The sequence below is a fragment of the Schistocerca cancellata genome, chromosome 2 (genome assembly GCF_023864275.1).
Source record: "Schistocerca cancellata isolate TAMUIC-IGC-003103 chromosome 2, iqSchCanc2.1, whole genome shotgun sequence".
In the NCBI taxonomy this organism is placed as follows: Eukaryota; Metazoa; Arthropoda; class Insecta; order Orthoptera; family Acrididae; genus Schistocerca; species Schistocerca cancellata.
Genome location: NC_064627.1, coordinates 586,285,420 through 586,306,399, shown reverse-complemented (window position 1 = coordinate 586,306,399; position 20,980 = coordinate 586,285,420). Strand labels below are relative to the sequence as shown.

At 45.9% G+C, this 20,980-nt stretch overlaps 1 protein-coding gene and 1 pseudogene across 1 annotated transcript in view; both read left to right on the top strand.

The window, feature by feature from the left end:
• Window positions 1-20,980, top strand: part of LOC126156710 (protein phosphatase PHLPP-like protein) — a 384,170-nt gene that overhangs the window by 235,358 nt on the left and 127,832 nt on the right. The window contains exon 5 of the mRNA XM_049916328.1: window positions 9,832-9,982. Coding sequence (XP_049772285.1) covers window positions 9,832-9,982 — 151 coding nt within the window. The remainder of the gene's footprint in view (window positions 1-9,831; window positions 9,983-20,980) is intronic.
• LOC126163535 (5S ribosomal RNA) lies at window positions 9,079-9,196 on the top strand (annotated as a pseudogene).

The following is a 20,980-nucleotide window of genomic DNA, read 5'->3' as shown; positions in this document are numbered from 1 at the left end:
ATGTGCTGGCCAGGGCAGCAGTCGAACATTTTTCTGTATCCAGAAAGGCCCGTACAGGACCTGCAACATGCAGTCGTGCATTATCCTGCTGAACTGTAGGGTGTCGCAGGGATCGAATGAAGGATACAGGGTCGTAACACATCTGAAATGTAACGTCCACTGTCCAAAGTGCCGTCAATGCGAACAAGAGGTGGCCGAGACGTGTAACCAATGGCACCCCATACCATCACGCCGGGTGATATGCCAGTATGGCGATGACGAATACACGCTTCCAATGTGCATTCACCGCGATGTCGCCAAACACGGATGCGACCATCATGATGCTGTAAACATAACCCGAATTCATCCGAAATAATGAAGTTTTGCCATTCGTGCACCCAGGTTCGTCGTTGAGTACACCATCGCAGGCGCTCCTGTCTGTGATGGAGCGTCAAGGGTAACCGCTGCCATGGTCTCCGAGCTGATAGTCCATGCTGCTGCAAACGTCGTCGAAATGTTCGTGCTGATGGCTGTTGTCTTGCAAAACGTCCCCATCTGTTGACTCAGGGATCGAGACGTGGCTGCACGATCCGTTACAGCCATGCGGATAAGATGCCTGTCATCTCGACTGCTAGTGATACGAGGCCATTGGGATCCAGCACGGCGTTCCGTATTACCGTCCTGAACCCACCGATTCAATATTATTGGATCTCGACCAACGCGAGCAGCAATGTCGGGATACGATAAACCGCAATCGCGATAGGCTACAATCCGACCTTTATCAAAGTCAGAAACGTGATGGTACGCATTTCTCCTCCTTACACGAGGCATCACAAAAACGTTTCACCAGACAACGCCGGTCAACTGCTGTTTGTGTATGAGAAATCGGTTAGAAACTTTCCTCATGTCAGCACGTTGTTAGTGTTGCCACCGGCGCCAACATTGTGTGAATGCTCTGAAAAGCTAATCATTTGCATATCACAGTATCTTATTCCTGTCGGTAAAATTTCGCGTCTGTAGCACGTAATCTTCGTGGTGTAGCAGTTTTCATGGCCAGTAGTGTATAATGCCAGTACCGATGTCGATAACCAAGCAAAAATCTTTAACATTCTTGAGTCCCCGTATAGATGAACGATCTACATACATAATTGTGTATGCACATGACTCTTAGAGCGGGAGTTCTACTCGCACTTAGCCATTATTTTTGCAAATATCAATCCGCCCTCTACGAATCATAATCAAAGCACGAAGGTAGGACGTGTGCTGCAGTTAAGAGGGGGTGACCAGTGATCCTAGACAGTGGTGTGGGTCGGTGGACGACGAAGTCCGCCAGGAAGCTGGAGGTGTTATAGCCGCGGGGAAAGCTGCCCCACGCCAGCAAGGCCGCGTGCCGGCGCATGCGTGCGCGAGCAACCGGGTCGCGCCAACGGCCGCCAGCCCACGGCCGCGGCGCGGGGACAAGGCTGCCCGGCGCTGTGTTTACACTTCTATCTCTAGGCTGCCTGCACCTGCATCTGTGTTTATACGCCTATCTCTCCCCACAAGCTGCCACTTATCTTAGCCGTCGCACCACCTTGAAGAAGGTCCCAATTAGGAGGGTCGTCTTTATCTCCACTGCGCGACGTGGTTCAGTGGTTACGCATTGAGGAGGACTCACTCAGATCCCGACACGGCCTTCCTCATTTAGACGATTGTGACTAACAAAGAGACTAGCGGGATTTTTGTAATTTTTTTTATTTTTGTAGTACGTGAAGTTCAAAACTCGGATATCAATCACACAAAGCAGTTCTGTGCAACTCGCAAATATTCTCGAAAATATACTTTGAAGACTTCCGTGGACCATCAATTTACTAAAATGAAGGCGATTTTCTCGACAGGTGGCATGGCTTACTCTTTACCAGTGGAGAATGGTAATCGGGTAATAAATGGATCAATGATTTTCGTTTTATTTTTTAGTTCAATTCGAATCCCTGCACATTTAAAAATGGTTCAAATGGCTCTGAGCACTATGGGACTCAACATCTTAGGTCATAAGTCCCCTAGAACTTAGAACTACTTAAACCTAACTAACCTAAGGACATCACACACACCCATGCCCGAGGCAGGATTCGAACCTGCGACCGTAGCAGTCCCGCGGTTCCGGACTGCAGCGCCAGAACCGCTAGACCACCGCGGCCGGCTGCACATTTAAATATATGCATATTATATATATGCTAATTGCCACATACATAATCATAATTATTACGACAAATGAATGTTTTATTTCTAATTACATTCTCACTCATTGCAAATATTAATTCTTAATTGTCGATATTTTATAAAAGATAGTTTAAATACAAAAACATTACAAAATGATTAAGAATCTTTTATAAATTATCGATGCTTAAGACGTCATATTTGCAGTGAAAACTGGAATTTTGTATGAAATATGCAATCCGAAAAACGAAGACGTGTATTTTTCATACAAATGATTGTTGTGCACGAATTCGTACACAGTGGTACGGAGAGGCGGGCTACAGGGTGGTGGGCCAACTGTTGTCGCAGGAAAGCTGGGCAGGAGCAGAAATGATCAGTGAACAAGTTAACATAACAAAGAGAAGATTTATTTTTTATTTCTCCAGGCAAATGAAGATGCATTACAAACATCGTAGCAAGAATTATGATCCAGCTCCTACAACAGCAACTAGGATGAGGTTCGCTGTACTAAGCGCGAATGATGGTGTCATAGCAACGAGGCTCTAAGTGCAAGTGAGCCAAGTGGCTTCCGCCGACCGTCCTATATCGTGTTAACTGGTGTATATTTGATGAATTTTGTAGATATATGACGCAGGTATTCGAACTGAATGGCAAAGGGCGCTTGTGGTTCAGAGTTCAGGAGGCGTGGCTCTGTGGGTGTGGCTCATTGGGTCCGCCAGATGCTGCGCGACCACTATTATCACCTAACAGGAACTTGCAATTCCATTGCCAACTGATGCCCATGGGGTGGTATCGGTATTTGATAGTACAATGATAATTAGATTCGTGTTAACTGGTGTATATTTGATGAATTTTGTAGATAAATGAGGCAGTTATTCGAACTGAATGGAAAATGCAAGAAAAAGACATCATAACGAGTTTTGAACCTGTAATCTATTGATTACCGATTGCCAATCTCCATTGCTAATGAGTGAGCCAGGGGACCTGTCGAAAAATATCGTATTATTTTTAGTGAATTAAAGGTCCATGGAAACCTTCAAAGTTGGAGAGTTGTAATGAACTGCTTTGTGGGATTGACATCCGAGCTATGAACTTTACTTACCATGCCGGATGGTCTCCTTGTATGCTTCTAAAGTGGGAGACAGAACATCTAGTTCAAACCAAGGCCACGTTATGCATTCTGCATTTCATTCTACATTCTGCATTTCAGTTAAATGAACCGTAGTCCCGGCAGTAATGGGAACTGACTTGGTCACGTGAATTGGAAAAGCCCCACTCGACGTTGAAGAGGTACAGAAAGGCAGCGGGACACCCTAGCAAAAGCGAAAGTTGAATAATTCGATGGTGTGTAAATTACGAGAAGAAGGACACGGTGCCAAGCGGAGTGACATTCAGTACCTACCCGGAAGGAAATGTAGAAAAGTGCACATAATAAATATTTAACTGACGATAAGAATGAATGTATTATCAAACAAGAACTTCTGCGATATTATAAACAATGTAAGGAAATCTAAACTGTGCAAAAACTTCAGTATTTTTGTCAACACTAGCTAGGAAACTCTGAGAAAATTTCTTCCGCCTGTGAAGTTATCACTATGATCTGAATTAAAATGGTTAATGGTTTAGAGTTAAAACGGTTAGTGGTTTGTTTAGATGACTCGTGGCTTCATACACACCTCAGGGAGCGGTTCACTGCTCTGTGTGCAGTGTGTCCACAAAGTTCCCTGCAAGAACGTCCGCTGCCTTGAATAGCACATCAAGAACTTTAAATGCGAACATTTTAGGTTAGGCTTTACCGTGACTGTTATTGACATTAAATGAAACAACAAGTTTACTGTTACCAGTCACCGTTCTATTTATTTCCACGACGCGTTTCAAAGGTTTAAACCTCGATCATCGGGTGGATTTACATTAGTTCGCAGTGGTTTGAAGTGCGCGCGCGCGAAGGCTGCGTGCGATGTTAGCAGCGGGCCACGCACGGAGAAGTGCGGCCAACGATGCGTTTCTCGGCCGCGCTTAATGGAGCGCGCCGCTGCTCGGTGCGGAGATTTAATAGTGATGGATACCCCAAAAACGTATTCTTACGGAAGGACAATGTCCTCTCTCCAAACCTGTAGGGTCAAGGGGTGTTCCCGCTGAAACTGTCTCTTTCCTGCACCATCCATCTAGAATATTCGATGCATTTCTTCCCCCCCCCCCCTTTACGGGACCTAGCTTCCGCCTACACTAGTGGATTCGCCTCTCCTGCAGCCACGCCTCGCCTCCTTGCGTATCGATCGTCAGACACGGCTGTCACTCGCCTACATGAGTTCTGATACACATAACACACGAATCATACGTCGTATTTTGGGGTGGTTAAGTCCCATTCTCGTGGTCTAGGGGTAACGTCCGCGTTCGAATCCCGCCACCCCTTACATTATGAATAAAAATTACCATCAATGGCTGCCGAAGACTTCCGGCATAAGAAGTCCCCGTCATTCTACCAACGGCCTTGTCAAAGAAGGGGCAGGAGAGAACATAGGTTCAGGGAACACTCTTGCCCATGGGGTGGGACACTGCCCTAAAAGACGGAAGAATCAGCAGTGATCAACGGCGTGAGGATACAGAAAGTAATGGAAACCACTGCAAAAGACACACAACGTTTATCCACAGGACATGTTGCCTGTACTTTAAAAGTGTTATGATAATCTCTCCATGGGCAAAAGATTCCGGAGTAGTCCCCCATTCGCATCTCCGGGAGGTAAACGCCAAAGGAGAGCTAACTATGAGATAAAGATTGAATACCCAACGGAAGGATAACACTCTACGAATCGGTGCATGGAATATTAGGAATTTGAACGTGGTAGGGAAACTAGAAAATCTGAAAATGGAAATGCTAACGCTCAACCTAGATATAGAGGGCGTCAGTGAAGTGAAATGGAAAGAAGACAAGGATTTCTGGTCAGACGAGTATAGAGTAATATAAACAGCAGCATAATATGGTATAACGGGAGTAAGACTGGTTAAGAATAGAAAGGTAGGGCAGAGAGTGAGTTACTGTGTGTAGTTCAGTGATAGTGTTGTTCTCTTTAGAATCGACAGTGCGCCTACACCAACAATAGTTCAGGTATGCATGCCGACGTAGCAAGCAGCAGAAGAGGAGGCAGGGAGAGCATATGAGGATACTGAACGGGTAATTCAGTACGTAAACGGAAATGAAAATTTAAGAGTCTTGGGGGACTGAAATGCGGTTGTAGGGGAAGGAGTAAAAGTAAGGGTTACGGGTGAAGAAGAGAGACTAATTGATTTCCGCAGTAAGTGTCAGATGGCAACAGCGAATACTCTGTTCAAGAACCACAAGAGGAGGAGGTATAGTTGTTAAAGGCCAGGAGATACAGGAAGATTTCAGTTAGATTACATCATGGTCAGGCAGAGATTCCGAAATGAGATATTGGATTGTAAGGCGTACGCAATGGGATATGAAGACTGAGATCAAAATTTGGTAGTAATGAACAGTAGGTTGAAGTTTAAGAAACTAGTCAGGAAGAATCAATGCTAAAAGAAGTGGGATACGAAGTGCAAGGAATGAAGAGATACGCTTGAAGTTATCTGAGGTTATAGATACTACGATAATGAATAGCTGAGTAGGCAGTTCATTTGAAGAGCAATGGACACCTCTACAAAGGGCAGTCACAGGAGTTGGATAGAAAAACTTAGATACAAGGAAGGTAACTGCGACGAAACCATATGTAACAGAAGGAATACTTCAGTTTACCGATAAAAGGAGGAAGTACAAAAATGTTCACGGAAATTCAGAAATACAAAAATACAAGTTATTTAGGAATGAAATAAGTAGGAAGTGCAGGGAAGCTAAGGCGAAATGGCTATACGAAAAATGTGAAGAAAACGAAAAAGATATGATGGTCGGAAGGACGGACTCAGCATATAGGAAAGTCAGTACAATCTTCGTTGCAACTAAGAAAAAGGGTGGTAACATTACGAGTGCAATGGGAAATCCACTGTTAAATGCAGAGGAGAGAGGAGATAGGTGGAAAGAGTACATTAAAGATCTCTATGTGGGGAAAGACTTATCTGCTGACATAATAGAAGACATGGCTGCAGTCTTTCGTCCCTACTGTTTAAGCTATACATGAAAGAAGCAATGACGGAAATAAAAGAAAGGTTCAAGAGTGGAATTAAAATTCAAGGCGAAAGGATTTGCTCATGGCGTTCCTATCCCTAGTGAAAGTGAAGAAGCCTTACAGGACATGCTGAATGGAGTGAACAGTCTAATACTGATTGAGAATAGCTCGAAGAAAGGCGAAAGTAATGATAAGTAGCGGAAACGAGAACAGTGAGAAACTTAACATCAGGATTTGTGATCAGGTAGTAGATATAGTTAAGGAATTCTGCTACCGACGCAACAAAATAATCCACGGTAGACAGGGCAAGAAGGACACAAAAAGCAGACTAGCATTGGCGAAAAGGGCATTCCTGTCTAAGAGAAATCTTCTATCAAACATAGGTCTTAATTTGAGAAAGAACCTTCTGAGAATATACGTTTGGAGCATAGCATCGTATGGCAGTGAGACATGGACTACAGGAAAACCGGAACAGACGAGAATAGAACCATTTGAAGTGTGGTGTTGCAGAAGAATGTCGAAAATTAGATGCACTGTTAAGGTAGGGAATGAGAAAGATCTCTAGAAAATAGGGGAGGAAATGAATACACGGAAACAGTGACAAGAAGAAGGGAGAGGCAGATAAGACATCTGTTAAGAAATCAGGGAATGACTTCGATGATATTAGAGGGAGTCGCAGAGGGTAAAAACCTAGAGGGAGGCAGAGATTGGAATACATCCACCAAATAATTGAGGACGTAGGTTGCAAGTGCTACTGTGAGATGAAAAGGTTGACACATGGGAGGTATTAGTGGCGGGCCGCATCAAACCAGTCAGAAGACTGACGGCTCAAAGAAAAAGCATCAATAAATTGCAGGTTTCCAGCAGCATATTTTATGATCTGTTATAAAATAAGTTGCGCCCTCCTTAACTTAATGCACTGTTCAGTCACAGTAATGTGATCCTCTGTAAAAGCCTCAATAATCACATTTTGCAGCGTGTACTGCTGTTGTACGTGCATGTAGAGAGTCAGTTAAGTTCTTTTAGGTACCGACAGGGATTTGGAGCCGTGCAGACTACAGTGCCTTGGTCAGCTGCTCTAGGTTTCTCGTTGGAGGATCCATGGGGCGAACAGCCCCATCAAGCTGGTCCAACAAAATCTCGATTGGGTTTTAATCCGGGGATTTTAGTGGCCAGGGGGGTACGGTAAACTCATCCTGCAGCTCTTCGAGCTAAGCACGTACACTGCGAGCTGTGTAACACGTTGCATTGTTCTGCTGGTAAATGCGATCGTGCCGAGGAACAACCAACTTCATACTGGGGTGGACACGGTTCTCAAGGATGAGATCACCCAGCGTATGCTACGGAAGCATTCCTCATACCATAATGCTCCCTCCTCCAGACTGAACCCTTTGCTTTCAGACATTTCGTGCCATACACGCCAACGTCCATCTCTCCGATGGAGCATAAAACGTGATTCATAAGAAAAGGCTACCTGTCGCCACTCAGTGGACGTACCGTTGCGGTTCTGAGGTGCAAATTCCAGCCTTTGCCGCTGATGAGAAGCAGTCAGCATTGGTGCAAGGACCAGGCACCCACTGCGGTGTCCCATACATAGCAACATTCGCTGATGGTCGTTGAAGAGACACTGTTGGTAGCCCCTTGGACCACCTGGGCGGTCAGTTGCTCATCTTCTGCTCATCTGTTCGCCCGTACTCATCTCCACAGCCGTCATTCACGACAGTCATCTACGGCCTGTGGTGCAACACATTGCCTCGGCGTCCGTTTTTGGTGTCACCATTTTGCCACGCATGGTACACTTTAACCCCGGCAGCAGGCGACGAATTTACAAACTTTGTCGTTTCGGAAATGTTTCCACCCTTGATCCTAAAGCCAATGGCCATGCCCTCTTGGACGTTAGATAAATCGCTCCGCTTCCGCATTACGACAACGACTACACTGATTCTCGCATCTACCTTCACGCTTTATATACCCTCCACTTACCATCTGTGAGTGGTTATTGCACGCTGACATCGAACATAGGCGGTGGTCACATTAATGTGACTAGACCATGTAGATTAATATTACGTTCGGAAATAAGGGTGGACAGGAAAATACCACGTCACTGCCACAATTCAAGGTCGCATGCAAATATAAACATTTGAAATACAGTAACACACAGAACGAAGCTTACATGATTCACAGATAGATAACACATCCGTCTCTCCTCCCTTAGGTGACATTGAGGAGTGGTTTCAGGAAGGTCATCCTGAAAAATCGCACACTTTTTTACTAGATGGGATAAACGCTAGGAAAAAGAAGAAAAAGGAGGAGATGCATACTAAATGGTTCGCAGTCTTTAGTTTCTCAGGATGCGGAAACATCATCTTGTTGCCCAGCATAGGTCTACTGAGCACTGTTTTGCTATGTGGCCAATCAAACCATTGTTACAACGAAGAATATCTGACAGTAATCAATCATGCACAGATTGCACTCCAGCACAAATGGTTCAAATGGCTCTAAGTACTTTGGGACTTAACATCTGAGGTAATCAGTCCCCTAGACTTAGAAGTACTTAAACCTCACTAACCTAAGGACATCACACACATCCATTCCCAAGGCATGATTCGAACCTGCGACCGTAGCAGCAGCGCGGTTCCGGACTGAAGCGCCTAGAAACGCTCGGCCACAGCGGCCGGCAGCACTCCAGCAACAGTATTTTTATCACTTACGTCGTTGTCACTATAGATCTATGCTATAGTTGTCTATGAGCGTATTTAAAGGTAGAGTAGTTTATGCATTTGCCAACGGCCTTGCCGCAGTGGTAACACAAGTTCCCGTCAGATCACCGAAGTTAAGCGCTGTCGGGCTGGGCTAGCACTGGGATGGGTGACCGCCCGGTCTACCGAGCGCTTTTGGCAAGTGGGGTGCACTCAGCCCTTGTGAGACAAACTGAGGAGCTACTTGATTGAGAAGTAGTGGCTCCGGCCTCGTAAACTGACATACGGCCGGGAGAGCGATGTGCTGACCACATGCCCCTCCATATCCGCATCAAGCGACGCCTGTGGACTGAGGATGACACGGCGGCCGGTCGGTACCGGTGGGCCTTCCAAGGCTGGTTCGGACGGAGTTTAGTTTTTAGTTTATGCATTTAGCAAAGATGTTCTATATGCGAATGTACGCACTGAGCATTGTAAACTGCCCTTCTAAACACAACAGCGACAACAAGAGCGGACAACGCCACGTTAATGGTCCACACAGACCTATCCCTTAGTTCAATAAACCTGAGCGCTCTCCCACCAAGGTAGCGGCTCATCTAAGCAATATCCATGATAGTCAGATCTCAAAACAGACATCACTCCACCAGGTTGAATTTTAAAATTGAACATTATTATGCACCAATGGAACTACGTCTTTCTTCAGATTTATTAGCGCTGTGGTGCCCACCCAGAAAAAGTCGACAGATTCACTGCTGTGTATTATTATTGCTCCTGTACTACTAACACAGGATATATTGACTCACGCCGAATCTATTGTGGTGTGTCTACTGTTGCAGGCTTCAAGAGCTGCGACTCGACCGCAACCAGCTGGTGGCCCTGCCAGCCTGCCTGTCTCAACTGCCGCGTTTGCGCGCGCTCTGGGCGGCGCACAACCTCCTCTCCGCCCTGCCGCCCTGGCTCTCCACCATGCGCGCGCTCTCCCTTCTGGTAAGTACGTCACAACTGCTGCCAGCCAGCCTGTCTCAGCTGCCACGCCTCGCACACTCTGAGCCACGCGCAACATGCTCTCTGCCCTGCCGCCCTGGCTCTCCAGCAAGCGACAACTGACAGCCGCTGCTGGCCAGCCTGTCCCAGCAGCTGCAGCTGTGCGCTCTCTGAGGCAAGCACAACCTGCTGTCTACCTTGCTACCCTGTCTCTCCATCATATGTGCACTCTCCCTCACAGTCAATACCTCACAGCCACAATCAGCCTGCTTGTTTGAGCTGCCATGCTTGCATGCACTCTTACCTGTACATAACCTGTTGCCCGCTTTGTTCCCTTGGCTCTCCACCTACAGACAAGTACCTCACAGTAAATGCCACTATGGCTGTCGCATTTGCACTTTCATCGAGCTGCACATAACCTGCTCTTCGCCCTGCCACCCTTACCCTCTGTTATTCACACATTCTTCCCCCAGGTAGGTATCTCACAGGCAGAGTTGGTCTGCCTAAGTCAGCTTCCATGGCTGAGTGCTCTCTTAGCTGCACACATTCCACTACCGAGCAGGGTGGCGCATTGTTTATCACAATGGAGTCACATTCGGTAGGATAACGGTTGAAACCTGTGCCTGGCCACCTGATTTACACTACTGGCCATGACGTCCTACAGACGCGAAATTTAACCGACAGGAAGAAGATGCTGTGATATGCAAATGATTAGCTTTTCAGAGCATTCACACAATGTTGGCGCCGGTGGCGACACCTACAACGTGCTGACATGAGGAAAGTTTCCAACCGATTTCTCATACACAAACAGCAGTTGACCGGCGTTGCCTGGTGAAACGTTGTTGTAATGCCTCGTGTAGGGAGAAGAAATGCGTGCCATCACGTTTCCGACTTTGATAAACGTCGGATTGTAGCCTATCGCGACTGCGGTTTACCGTATCGCGACATTGCTGCTCGCGTTGGTCGGGATCCAATGACTGTTAGCAGAATATGGAATCGATGGATTCAGGAGGGTAATACGGAACGGCGTGCTGGATCCCAACGGCCTCGTATCACTAGCAGTCGAGATGATAGGCATCTTATCCCCATGGGTGTAACGGATCGTGCAGCCACGTCTCGATCCCTGAGTCAACAGATGGGGACGTTTGCAAGACAACAACCATCTGCACGAACATTTCGACGACATTTGCAGTAGCATGTACTATCAGCTCGGAGACCGTGGCTGCGGTTACCCTTGACGCTGCATCACAGACAGGAGCGCCTGCGATGGTGTACTCAACGACGAACCTGGGTGCACGAATGGCAAAACGTCATTTTTTCGGATGAATTCGGGTTCTGTTTACAGCATTATGATGGTCGTATCCGTGTTTGGCGACATCGCGGTGAACGCAAATTGGAAGCGTGTATTCGTCATCGCCATTCTGGCGTATCACCCGGCGTGATGGTATAGGGTGCCATTGGTTACACGTCTCGGTCACCTCTTCTTCGCATTGACGGCACTTTGGACAGTGAACGTTACATTTCAGATGTGTTACAACGCGTGGCTCTACCCTTCATTCGATCCCCGCGAAACCTTACATTTCAGCAGGATAATGCACGACCGCATGTTGCAGTTCCTGTACGGGCCTTTCTGGATACAGAAAATGTTCGACTGCTGCCCTGACCAGCACATTCTCCAGATCTCTCACCAATTGAAAACGTCTGGTCAATGGTGGCTGAGCAACTGGCTCGTCACAATACGCCAGTCACTACTCTTGATGAACTGTGGTATCGTGTTGAAGCTGCATGGGCAGCTGTACCTGGACACGCCATCCAAGTTCTGTTTGACTCAATGCCCAGACGTATCAAGGCCGTTATTACGGCCAGAGGTGGTCGTTCAGGGTACTGATTTCTCAAGATCTATGCACCCAAATTGCGTGAAAATGTAATCAGATGTCAGTTCAAGTATAATATATTTGTCCAATGAATACCCGTTTGTCATCTGCATTTCTTCTTGGTGTAGCAATTTTAATAATCGCTTCAGGCAAATGTCAGGAAACAGCACGGCTGACTTCCTATTCCATCCTTCCCTAATCCAATGGGACCGAAGACCTCTCTGTTTGGCCCCTTTCCCCAAATCAACAGACCAGCATCCTGCTATGATGCACTCCATCCTGCAGTTCTGGCTCTCGACCATGTGCATTTTGTACGTCCTGACAAGAATTTCACCGCCGCTGTAGGCCTCCCAGTCACAGCTGGTGCTCTTTTCATACAGTTAGGGCGTGCCCAACCTGCTCTCTGCCCTACTGCTAATTACTTTCTACAGCATGCATTCTCTCGCTTTTGGTACGTACTTTAAACGAAACGCTGGCGTGCTTGCACACATTCTATTCTGTGCTCTACCTCCTCCCTTCACTAAATTTTCACCTTGTACTCCTCATAAGCACTTCACAGCCACTGTCGTTCTGGCTGTGTTTGCCAGTTGCACCTACATATTTGCTGGGCTGCACACAACTTCGTCATTGCCCTATAGCTTTAACCTTCGTGATAGACATCTCACAGCCACTGCTGGCCTGCCGGTGTCAGCTGCAAAGCTTCTGAGCCCTCTGGGATGAGCGAAACCTAATTTTTTCTTCATCCTGCAGCACTGGCTCTCTACAATATGCGTGTTCTCCCTCCTGGTAGGGCATCTCTCTGCCACTTCCGACCTGCCTGAGTTGCCAACCGCTTTGGTCCTACACAACCTGCTCTCCACCTGCTGCTCCAGCCCTCCGTCATCCGCATGAACTTCCTTTTGGTAAATACCTCACCATCAGCCTGTCTGTTAAAAATAACACCCTGCTCCCTTAGCTTTATGCCTTACCTACGATCTCCCTGTTTGTAAGCATCTCAAACCTGCTGCCAGCTAACCTATTACACCTTACAACTGAGACAATTTTACTGTGCTGAAAATGCTTCTAATTCACTAACATTTGTACAGATTCTTACACCCAGGAAGATAGTTAAATGATCTTTATATCACACATTAAGTACATAGTAATTCATAAATATTTAGGGTTGCAGAACTACACTTTATGTCAATATGGCCAGAAACCTAATTATCTTTCGTGGAGCGAGACGTGCAGGAAGCGAGTTAATGTGGGTTTGAAAGGCACTGACTGGGATATGAAGTCACTCCAGTGCTGTGGTCAACTATGCTAGGTTTCATGGCTGAGGATCCATGACACGGAGAGCCCGACCGAGGAGGTTCCACAGATTCTCGTTTGGGCTTAAATCCGGAGAGTTTGGTGGCCAGGGAAGTACAGTAAACTCATCCTGGTGCTCTTCAGACAACGACAATTTCATATAGTGTGAAGCATCTGTCCGCCTCATCCTGAGGCAAAATGTAGTTGCTTAGGTTCAAAGGAAGGTAGATCAGGCTTTGGTGTTCCAGAGATGTTGAGTTCATTACAGACAGAGATCAATGTATAGGAAAGAAATAGCTAGAGTCGTTTCCAAAGTAAACATCCCAGTAGTCATTTAAACGGTTCAGGGAAATCACAGTTATTCTAACTATGAATGATGGTGTGGTGGGATTCTAAGTCAAGTGACTGGCCATTTTGGCACATAACATACACAGTTATACAAATACGAGGAGGAATGGAAAATATGAGTTGGCATAAAATCGAGATCGTGGAGAGCATGCATGCGGACGCAGAAAGTGGGCCGGAGTGCTTGTCTCTCTAGTAATATGAAGTTTATAGGGAAGGATAATGCGTTTAACTTTAGCACAGACCGATTAGGACGAATGGCATTTTTGGGCATGGATAATGTTAGGTGGTTGAAGATCTTAGAACTGTTAGCAGCTGTGTTGTGAATTCTGGGGCTTTTGCTTAATAGTAAGAAAGAGAGTATTCCTGAGTATTGTACAATTCAGGATTAGAGCAAATTTGGAACAGGTGATTTTGTATTTTGAGGTGGAAATCATGACGACAAAATATGTATTTTGTTTAGCCAAATGACAAGGATTTCACTTCCTTTGACTTAATTTATGGTTTTTATCTGTTTCAAAGCCGGGCTATGAAATTTAGATACTAGTTACTGTAGCCACAATATCGGCTTGTAGTAGTTGTACAGTTCAGGCGAATAGTCCAACATAGGACGATGGGCTCATAAAACAGCCGCTAGGGAAAGTAGCTCCAAGATATGCAATGAAAAAGCAAAACGAACAACTTTTTAGATAAATGAGAAGTGATTCCATAGCCAGTCTTTCGAGGGAGGGATTCTGCCACGGGTTACATGGATAAGAAGTACAGCACAGCACAGATGGTGCCGCGGTGGTCATGTGATGCAGGGAAGCATACCCCGTCCCTGAGTCGCCAATAGCACTGAACCGTCATCAACTGTACGAGGCAAGGAGGCTCGTAATTTTGATTCGTGTCGATCCTTGTGGCAACATGTAAGCAACCTTCTCCATACAGATCAACATCGTAAATAATGATGATGATGAACTTCAAACACTAAATTCTCAAACTGAGTTAAGCCGTAGAGCCATTTTAGCGCATGCACGGCCCCCGCGGGCCCATGTTTTGATATCCAGTCAGTCCGTTTATTCACTACACTATTTGCCCCTGTCATATGGTCTTTGCATAAAACTATTTACGGCTTTTTTTCTTGTTTTTATTCAGGTTGCACCTGATGATGTAATTTAAAATTGCGAACAGATCGTGCCTTCAAAAAAGGATTTACAATAACAGCAGCGGTTTTTATTCAATATGTAGAAGTTTTGCTGTGGGTGCCCAACCAATAAGTTATTATGTAAATGATGTAGTACAAGGTACGTTTATGTTCCTGTGTCTCAGATTTGTTCTGAAAACTACTGAAGAATTTCTTCCGTTGAGTCAGTGGAAATACTGTTCCGCAAAGATGCTTGAAGAAATACAACAGTCAGCTCTATGTCAGGCGACCGAGTTCACTCAAGTAGGCAACATTACTTATTACTATGTACCAGCTGGATAACACAATGTTGCACTAAACTGTCTTAGAAAACAGAAAGGAATATATCATGGACTTCGCCACCATCGCCGTTATTCATCATCACATCAAGATGGCCTGTTTCATTAAACGAAACCTAGACTCTCATCGTGTTTTAATTTTTATTTTCAACTGTCTTGCATTTAAAGTCTGTATAGCAGATGATCGCATATTTAGCTGCTAACAGCCCACTGTGATAGAGGAATGAAAAATGATGGCGAAAAAACACATATCGACACTGTAATGTGACCCATAAATGTGAAAATCACGGTCAGTGGAAATAAGAGGATCAGTCATCTCGGAAAATTAAAGAAATATGACTCCTGAATTACAAAAGTTATATTGATACCAAGCACATGAGACCGATGCACATAATACTGAGTCCTCTTAGGGATAAATGTTTTGATTATAGTAGTATATCATCTATGTTTGGCTCCATTGCAGAATAATTATAACAATAATAACTGACCACGCACGCACTGTAGAAGTCTATAAGAAGTAGCTGTGGGGCATTTTCTTAAGTGTCAGATGTTTCTTTTTTCTGAACTCTGAATGAATCACAACAGCTAGATGTATCTTTAAAATACTACATTGTCCAGACACATTAGTGTGACCAATTGTCAGAAGCCTAATTAACCGCCTTTTGCAGCGTTGTACGTACAGGAAGAGAGTCAGCGAGGTTCTGGAAGATCCCGACAGGAATGTGGAGTCATGGCGACTCCAGTATTGTGATCAGCTGCGCTAGGTTTCACGGTTGAGGATCAATGACACGAACAGCCACATCGAGGTGGTCCCACGGAATCTTGATTGGGTTTACATCCGGGGAATTTGATGGCAAGGGAGCACAGTAAACTCATCGTGGTGCTCTTCGAACCACGCACGTACACTGCGGGCTGTGCGACACGGTGCATTGTCCTGCTGGTGAATGCCACCGTGCCGAAGAAAAACACATTGCATGCAGGGGTCGACGTGGTCCCCAAGGAAAGGCGCGCAGTCGACTGCTGTGGCCGAGCGATTCTATGCGCTTCAGTCCGGCACCGCGCTGCTGCTACGGTCGTAGGTTCGAATCCTGCCTCGGGCATGGATGTGTGTGATGTCCTTAGGTTAGGTTTAAGTAGTTCTAAGTTCTAGGGGACTGATGACCTCAGCTGTTAAGTCCCATAGTGCTCAGAGCCATTTGAACCATTTTTGAACCAATGGATTCCGAGCCAGCAGTACGTCAGTTGTATATCAGACATGCATCAACGAATTCCGGAGATCATGGTCAAAACCCGACGAAATAGCTGGAAGGATTCGACCGAGTCACCAAATACAACAGGTTGGGTGACATGATGTGTTTGGCAAATGTGTACTTCTACTTGACCGGAACAGCCGAACATTGGTTCAAGAATGACGAACAGAAGCTCAATAGCTGGGATAAATTCCAGGTTGAACAGAAGAAAACATTTGGCGACAATCAACGGCGTCCGCTTAGTGGAAGAACAGTACTGAAAATAGGGACCAACGTCACTGGCAAACGATACAGGCCTACGTGCGGAATGTTTTGGCCCTACGCCACATCGTGAATCTGAATGTGACGCAAGCTGACAAAACCTCACTCTTGATGGTTCAAATGGTTCAAATGGCTCTGAGCACTATGGGACTTAACTTCTGAGGTCATCAATCCCCTAGAACTTAGAACTATTTAAACCTAACTAACCTAAGGACATCACACACATCCATGCCCGAGGCAGGATTCGAACCTGCGACCGTAGCGGTCGCGCGGTGCCAGATGTAGCGCCTAGAACCGCTCGGCCACTCCGGCCGGCCACTCTTGATGAAGGGAGTAGCAGACGACATGAACCAAGCTCTTTGGGTAAAGGATGTCACAACGACAAGAAGAACTCACCAAGTGGTGCCAGCGAATCGAGAAAGTGCAACAGAAAAGAATCGTGCCAGAGAGATGTGACCAAGTGCCCAATGTGATACTTCTGGCAGTTGTAGAAGACTACCATTACTTCGCCTCCCTCATGTGCCACTTGGTAGGAGAAAGGAAACAGTAGAGTATGGCAGCCAGAAATTTCGGATTGAGTACGTAAGAGATAGCAGCCTTGAATGTCAACCCGATCCCTCTGGAGGAAACAGAGAATGTTGAGGATGAGCTGTATATTTCTTTAGTACCGATATCCGTCGCATGGACTCGGCGAGCTTGGATTTAGGCCGCTGTCATCAAATAGACCCCAGCACATGACCGACGCAGGTACAACCAACTCCTGCGCCAAGTAGAACGTCCCACAGAAGAGGAAACATTTGGAAGACAGTGGACAGCATGCCGGTGTGTTGCTACTGTGGACACCCTAGGCACGTTTGACGCTACAGCAGAGAAAAAAGACGAGTTTTCGACCACTGCTACACCGCCAGACGTCAACCATCACAACAGTTCTATTCACGTCAGTTAGCTGCAAATGATTATAGTCGAGCTGTGGGACGGAGCTTATCGCCGTACTAAGTCACTCCCCAACACGCCGTAAGTACTCCTTGTTGCTGTACAGCGCTACAAGCCTCTCTCCCAACCACTGACTTCAAGAGAACTAAGCAAGGTGACCATCTATGGAGATGAGGCCGCATCATCTGCGAATATTACATGGACAACAGTCCCTAAGCTGTCAGAAAATCTTGTCGACGTCATCATCGACGAACAACCTGTCCAGGCGACTAGTCGATTCACGGGATTCCTTTTCTGTAAGGCCGGATGCTTGTCATAAAAAAAAAATGGTTCAGATGGCTCTGAGCACTATGGGACTGAACATCTATGGTCATCAATCCCCTAGAACTTAGAACTACTTAAACCTAACTAACCTAAGGGCATCACACAACACCCAGCCATCACGAGGCAGAGAAAATCCCTGACACCGCCCGGAATCGAACCCGGGAACCCGGGCGTGGGAAGCGAGAACGCTACCGCACGGCCACGAGCTGCGGGCATGCTTGTCAGCGTCAGCTAAATAAGACTGTGTTCCGTGAAACGAAAGCGAAAGTGTTGAAAGTAGCAATATATCTAGCTGACAGGAACATGTAATGCAAGAACTATCAATGACGGAATTTGTCATTTTATCAGAACATAGTCATAATCTTATTCTTAGATGGGACTTATTGCAGGCATCATAAATAGTCACAAACTCTGGGATATCAGAGCTCCAGACTGACGAACGTAAACCAACAAATACACACAACAAAGATTGCTCTGGGCAGCTGTTTGCCGTTGAAGACGTTCTTTTCCCGTCCTCATCAACAAGACGAGTTCCAGTCATCAATCCAGATGCTCAATTAAATTATGAAGCTTTTTTCAATAGCAAAAAGCAACTCAGTCTCATAAAATTAATTTGCATGCCATCAGCGTTCATAAGCATTGCAGGTGGTCAAGAGTAACTTCGGATCGTCACGAGTAGCCACAACTCATCCCTAAAGATATGTGAGTAGGCGAAGCTGAACGAGTCCAGCGAGGACAGCTTAGTCCCATCGACGAAGAGTCATGCTCTGCTTCCACTAAAGACTACGCATGGGAGGAAGCTACTATCGAACCTCCAATAGATTCTGGCCTGAGTGAGGAACAACGCTGGCGAGTAATAGCCAGCCTGTGTCAATTTTTGGATGTTTTCAAATCTGGTGTGGAGAAAAAATAGACGAATAACCCCATGGTGAATGACAATATCAACAATGGGGATCAACCACCAATTAACCATCGCCATATAGTGTGTCGCCGGCTGAACAACGTAAAATCTGGGAGACAGTGGAGATGATGCTGCAAGATGACGTCACTGAACCTTCAGGAAGTCCCTGGTCCCCTCCTGTGGCCCTTGTGAAGGAGAAGGATGGCACATGGCTTTTCTCTCCCAACTACCGACGAATGAATAAAATCACGAAGGAAGATGCCTACCCATTGCCGCTCATTAAGGACAGTCTAGACTGCTTGAACGTAGCACAGTATTTCTCAGCTATGGACATGCAGACAAGCTATTGGAAAATTGAGGATGACGAGGCTGACGGGTATAATACTGCCTTCATGACTCCTGAAGCCCTCTATGAGTTCGAAGCTATGCTGTATGGACTATGAAATACTTCAATCACTTTCGAACTTATGTGTACAACCTGCTTCGAGACTTTAACTGGGCGAAGTGTCTTTGGTATCTGGATGACACTGTTGTTTTTTTAAGACATTTGAAGAAAATCTAAACCACATAACAACCGTGTTGAAGTGTGTGCATATCTCGCCTAAATCCGAAAAAAGTGAATGGTGATGGTATTAGAGTCTCTACAGAGCCAGAGAAAATAAGGTCACATGTTTTCCGACTCGTTGGTACATTTGCAATTTGAGAACTTTTCTCTGAATGTGCTCGTTCTGCTACTTCTGTACCAGTACGCGTCTCTTTCAAGAACTACTGCAGGAAGACTGCAAATTTTCCTGGGGCAAGGCGTACAAAAGCTCTTTCCTTGACCTTAAGGAAGCGCTAACAACTTTTCCAGTTTCATCATTGTATGAGGAAAAAGACAAGATAGAAGTTGAAGAATGATATGACGCTTCCTGGCAGATTAAAATTGTGTGTCGGACCGAGACACGAACTCGGGACCTTTGCCCTTCACGGGAAAGTGCTCCACCAACTGAGTTACCATAGCACGACTCACGACCCCTCCTCACAGCTTTACAAGTAGAGCACTTGCCCTCGAAAAGCAAAGGTCCCGAGTTCGAGTCTTGTTCCGGCACACAGTTTTAATCTCCCAGGGAGTTTCAAGATAGAACTTCACATTGACGCTAGAAGGTGTGGGATAGAGCTCTCCTAGTACATGGACCGGAAGGTACTGAAAAGGTGATGGCTGATGCTTCCAGAGTACTCACTAAATTCAAGAAGAACTTTCCTGCAATCGAGAGAAAGTGCATTGTAGTTGTTCAGGCCATCAACAAATTCTGGCCATATGCATTTGGCAAATCATTCACCATTGTGATGGAACACCATTCTCTATGCTGCCTGAGTAATCTAAAGGATCTGTCAGATCGACTAGCTGGTTGGGCACTGAATTTCAAGGTATACAAAAGCGGAGACAAACACAAGCACGCCGATTACCTTTCCAGAAACACAGCAGCGTGGATGGAATTTCAGACATTGCTGCCTTAAATGACATTGCTGTTGACTAGAGAGAGGATCCAGCCCTGATAACAATCATAGAAGCCCTGAAGAAAAAGGTATCGACCACAGGCAAATTACAATTAATAATCGGAGCTTTGTTTAAGAATTACTACGAACTGATGAGACGGAAACGGTTGCTCATCATCCCAGCCCATCTACAGCTAGCTGTTCTGAAGTATTTCGTGCCGGCCGGTGTGGCCGAGCGGTTCTAGGCGCTTCAGTCTGGAGCCGCGACCGCTACGGTCTCAGGTTCGAATCCTGCCTCGGGCATGGATGTGTGTGATGTCCTTAGATTACTTAGGTTTAAGTAGTTCTAAGTTCTAGGGGACTGATGACCTCAGATGTTAAGTCCCATAATGCTCAGAGGCACTTGAACCTTTTTTTGAATAAACGTGCTTTCAGTGCTAAGCGTTGTATTTTATGGGCGATCCAGCCTTTGGATCTGAACTTGAGTGTCGTTACCACTTGACAATATTATGATAGTATAGGTGAATAAGACTTGTCGCCAACAAAACCACAATAATACTCGTATATCACTAACTCAAACAGGTAAATATGTTGGAAGTGTCAGAGGCGTTTACGTCGTTTTTTAACTGGTCTTTTGACTGGTTTGATGCGGCACCCTGCACTTCCTATACTGTGTCAAACTCTTCATCTCAAATCAGCGCTTCTGCCCAACGTTCAAAGTCCTGAGTTACTATTTAGAATTTCGTTCTTCATCTACACCTACATCATACTCCGGAAGCCTCCTAATAGTGTGTAGCGAAGGGTGCTCCTGGTGCCACTAACTGATCCCCCGTATTCTGTTCCACTCGAAAATGGTGCATGCGAAAAATGATAGACGGTA